General features: G+C 38.6%; 1 protein-coding gene across 1 annotated transcript; it reads right to left on the bottom strand.

The window, feature by feature from the left end:
- Positions 1 to 3,344: 3,344 nt before the first annotated feature.
- On the bottom strand, positions 3,345 to 4,280 carry LOC144783873 (olfactory receptor 5V1-like). The gene has a single exon (XM_078662618.1). It carries the CDS (start codon positions 4,278 to 4,280, stop codon positions 3,345 to 3,347), a length of 936 nt encoding a protein of 311 aa, XP_078518744.1.
- Positions 4,281 to 5,122: the final 842 nt, after the last annotated feature.

Here is a 5,122-nt window from a genome sequence, read left to right as displayed (position 1 = left end):
AGTGAGGTAGATTGAGACAACTTCTGCAAACTTTTGAATAAGTTGTAAATTGAAATGTTGATTTCAAAGGAAGGCCAAGGGAGATGACTTTGCAATAGTCTAACTGAGACATTATAATTACCTGAAAAACAGTTTGCTATACTTCCCTAGGCCGGAGTGGAGAACTGTGCAGAGCATTGGGAAACAGTAAAAGAAAGAGGTAATGGCAAAATTAATTTGTTTTTGGAGGTTGAGGTCGGGATCCACAAATATGCCAAGATCTTTAGCAGACTTTCAAGGAGTGGGGGTAGATACCAACTCAGAAGACCACCAGTGAAGAGCTCTTGTGATATAAAAGGGGCCAAAAATAAGAAGTGACGTTTTATCTCCGTTAATTTCAGTGAGGTTAGGGTGATCCATTTAAAGTTTTAAAATACATACCCCTCAATCCAATTTGACATTTGATGTGCAATTTCTCTTACTTATCCAATATTTATTCTTTAACCTAACTTGGTTTGAAAATGTTATTGTTTGATTTTATTGATTTACTATTGATTTCATTCTGCTCAATACAAAGTAAGACTGGGATTCTTCAGTTAAACTGCATTTTGCCTAATATCACACTGATTTACTACCTTTGAGGGAGTTGCTATCTTGCTCTACACCAAGTCAATAGCCCAGGATCTCACTCACATTATTTGTGTTGAGTTTGTACTTTGACACAGGCCTTCTGATAAACATTACCACACTATACAAATTCCTGTGAACATATGCTATGCCAGTAGATTTTAAATACAGCATATGAATTCGGATTTATGGGTTATCTGGCTCATCAATTGAGCTACTAATATGAATATTTATAATTAAATGGTGGGCAGAGAGATGGCAATTTATTTGCACCAATCTTCTGAAGCACTGGAGAAAAAGTGTATATTCATGACAAAAGATTCTGGCTTGTCTGATGTATTAAATCTAGTAAGAATGTAATTCTGATTGCCAGTTCAGATGGAATACTGTTTCATGCCTGTGATACAGGTTTTAAAATTAGCAATATTTTTTTCATTGGAATAATGTTTAAGATAAGCACTGTTTGATCTGTTTCAAAATGTATCCATTTCACCTCTTGGAACAGAGTTGTGTTGCAGTACAGTAAAGGAAATCATGGGTACTTGAATTGGTTCTTAAAATACAGACATTCTTAGAATCCAAGCCTTCAGATGGTGGTTTACATTGGCCATACAATCACAAATATTTTGCAAATTCCTTTTGTTTTGGTTACCACAAACGGTTCCCTTGTTCCATTTTTATGATTTACTTAACGGAAGGCAGATTATATCACTTAAATTAATGCCGGAGCTCCAGTGTTTCCAAATGAACAATTTTACTATGTTGAGCCAAAATAAGATCACTTCAAATTAGATACAATTAAAATCAATCACTACCAGCCTGAGCAATTGATACTTAGAATTTTGAAATTATTTAGGAAATGTTGAACAATATAACATACATATTTCTTTTCTTTTTGCTATATACTTTTTATTCCGTTCTACTGTTGTTGCCCTGTAGTAAAATGTAACTATTTCTGGTGAGGCCCATACTGGTTTGGGTTCCATGAGTAATCATTTAGACAGTCATCCTCAACTTTTGGCTTTGACCCAGTCTAGTGTGACTAGATAGTCGCAGTTCGCACTTTCTGCTTTGATGTGCTATTTTCAGTTTATTCATTGAAAATACATAACTCTGGTTCTTCTGATTTTATGTTTGTTGTTTTGATAATTTGTTAAGTATTAAATTAAGCTCTATTTTTTGACCCGATGTGGATCCCTTTTCACTGTTTGAAGTGTTGCATAAATAGTTTACACATTGCCTCTAAGCTAATTCTGACTGCTCTATGCCAATTTAGAAGGAGGTGAGCACAGTTTAATTTGGGGTTTGCATGTGCCTAGGACTGTAGTTGTTGCTTGAACACGGCTTACAGCCCAGTCACGAAGTAACCCAATTTCTAGCAGTATCGTATTTTAATTTGCTTATAAGTAGCACATTTCTTCTTGTCATGACAATTTCACTGTTGGCTTTCAGTTTATGTCAATTTTCACTTACAAAAATAAAGTAAGGGGCTTATTTACAAGGCCATTGCACATCTGGTGCGTCACTTTTATTGATGCACCGGCAGTGCAATGGGGTTCTCTATATTTACAAGGCCATGTAATGTCATCCTGCATAGCTTTTCATGGCCTTGGGTTTTCCTTTCACACAAAACTGTGTGAAAAGGGCAATTCATGGGTGTTGCTATGGGTGTTCCCATGACACATCCATGGAACTTGACACATTCCCAGATTTACAATGTTTGTAAATCTGGGAATGCATCAGAATCTTACTCCTCCCCAGGGGAGGTGTAAGGAAACACAACAAGAAGAAATGCTTTTATTTCTCCTCGTTTTTCCCCTTTCTATGGTTGCTGCATTCTGTATCACACATAGAAATTGGAAAATGCCTTCAATGATTGTTTTTGTTCAGGAAGGTGCCCCTTCCTGCACAAAAACAATCATCCCCTCAGTGCAGGCATCATTGCAAAATGATGCAAGGGAGTCTGCGCTGACGCGCGGCTGCTGTTTGTGTGCTGGCCAAGCGAAGGACAGGAATGCGCCATATCTTGTAGATATGAAAAAAGGACTATTGATGGACAGAATGCAGAACAATGTCATACATTCATCCCAGTACAGAGATCTGGGCCTATCCTAAATTGTAGATATGGCACATTCCTTCCTTTTATTTTGATGCATGGCAGCACAGCAGGAACGCTTTCCTTGCTGCAGCGCATCAAAATACTGTAAATGAGGAGCTAATTTCTATGCTTAATCCCACAACATAAAAAGGGTGTTCACTCCCTATGCCACCGAGCAGGATATGCCCATGATGATCATGTGAACCAGTGCCATATTTGCAGTTGTGAATTTAGAGCCATGCTGCAGGAAAATGATAGCAAAATAACTCTTAATGGCAACAACTTTCTTTTTAATTCCCAAACACCCTGACCACTGGAGTAAATGGATTTCCTTCACAAAGTCTTGTTCATCTTCTTTGATGCCATACATAGTCAGGAGTTGTGATACAAAGCCTGCTAATTTCTCTGAGAAGTCAAAGAGTAGTGAAAGAACATACAAGGTATGTTATATACACATTGAAATAAAAGTGAAGTGGCATGAGGAAACACTCTGAATTATCTTACTGATGTCTTTTACAGAGCTCTGCTATCTGATTTACCTCCATTGGCCTCTCAGCATCATACCCATCCCATGAAACAAAACACCTGATTGGAAGAAGGTTCATGAAAAATGTGGCTTGTTTAATCATAGTAGAATGCTTTAAGCAGATAGTGTGTTCTTGCCCATCACTCTCCAGAGAGCACTCTTTACCTGGTTGTTCCTCAGGCTGTAAATAAAAGGGTTCAACATGGGTGTTAAAATGGTGTATACCACAGTCACTATTTTGCTGTCATCCATTAAATGGGGTACAGTAGGTTGAATGATATACGTAAACATGCCAGTGCCATAAAAGAGAGTTACCACCACCAAGTGAGAGGCACAGGTAGCAAATGTCTTTTGCCTTCCCTGGGTGGAGTGAATATTAAAAATAGCAGAGACTATGGGGATATAGGAGACAAAGACAATCAGAAAGGGGAGTAGTCCAACGAAGAATCCCACTACAAAAATGACAAGTTTGTGGACAGAGGTGTTGGAGCAGGATAACTTGAGGAGCGCTGGACTGTCACAGAAAAAGTGGTCAATGAGATTTGGCCCACAGAAGTTTACGGAGGAAATTAGGACTGTCTCTATTACAGAATTTAGCCCGCCGACTATCCAGCACCCAGACAAAAGGTGAAGTTGAACCTTCTGGCTCATAAGAAGAGTGTAATTTAAGGGGTGGCAAATAGCTAAGTACCGATCGTATGACATAGCAGCAAGGAGGAAGCATTCAGCGATGATGAACATCTGAAACAAGCTCATCTGAATGATGCAGGCATGGAATGAAATGGGCTTCCTCTCTGCAAGCAAGTTGTCCAACATCTTCAGGACAGTTGTTGACACACATGCAATATCCAGGAAAGAGAGGTTTGCCAAGAAGAAGTACATAGGAGTGTGGAGCTGAGCATCTACTGTGATGAGGAACATGATGGTGAAGTTACCCAGCAGTGTTGTGATGTAGATGAGAATGAATACGCTGAATAGCAGATGCCTCAGTTGAGAATCATTGGAAAAACCAACCATGAAAAAGTTTGTCACTGTGGAAGCATTTTCCATAGTTTTGTTTTAAAGACGACCTATAGGAAGATTGATGCTGTGAAACAAAAGCAATAGCGTTAGAATTAACAAATTGAATGTAGGTAAGAGCATCAGTAAAGTAGTGTGTTATTTAGAGTCTGCAAAAATTAGGAACCAATAAAGGTTATTAGATTCGTTGGCAGCTCAACACTCAGCTCCCTCACCTCATTTAAAGGTTGGGAGAGCACTGTATTGCAGATTCACACACTACACCTTGCTCTGATTTAGAAAGCACTATGGTCCTTTAAGACCACAGCTGTCAATGGTGTCAGAGGCGTGCATGCTTTGGAAAGGCAACTCAATGGCATTGTGACTATTCTGTCCTGGCCTGTGTGGGCACAGAGAACCCCTAAAGTTTGACACTCCAAACTATTACCTCAAGAGTACATCCACAGGTGGAATGATCAGAGATGGTGGAAATTCTCAATTTAACGAGGCAATGTGTCCATGGGATAAGGCATGGTACAACATATCAAATTACAGTCAATTTTCAACATCGAAATACACTAAATAATTAAGGACAGACTCATTAGCTGATTTCTTTTTACAAAAAGAAAGAATAAAAAATCAATGCCATGAATGTTCCCAGAGAGTTTAATATTTCGAATAATTTGCAATTGTGAAAAATTCTAATGAGTGAGCAGCATCATCGTTGAGAAAATAGGCAACATCCCTAGAAGCATCAGAATGTCTTCAGATGAGCTCTGGCGCACCCCCAAAATCAAGGGTTTATATATAGTGTTCTTGCGTAGGAAATCATCAACTTAAAAAAATCATAATTGGTATGAGTGTTAGACCTGACAGCTTTAGGGTGGACTTCA

Source organism: Lissotriton helveticus, chromosome 10, assembly GCF_964261635.1.
Source record: "Lissotriton helveticus chromosome 10, aLisHel1.1, whole genome shotgun sequence".
Taxonomy (NCBI): Eukaryota; Metazoa; Chordata; class Amphibia; order Caudata; family Salamandridae; genus Lissotriton; species Lissotriton helveticus.
Note: the sequence above shows the minus strand (reverse complement) of the source record. Positions and strands in the feature narration are given on the sequence as shown.

What these genes read in the sequence shown, in the direction of transcription:
- LOC144783873 (XM_078662618.1), bottom strand. Translation starts at nt 4,280, where the DNA reads ATGGAAAATGCTTCCACAGTGACAAACTTTTTCATGGTTGGTTTTTCC.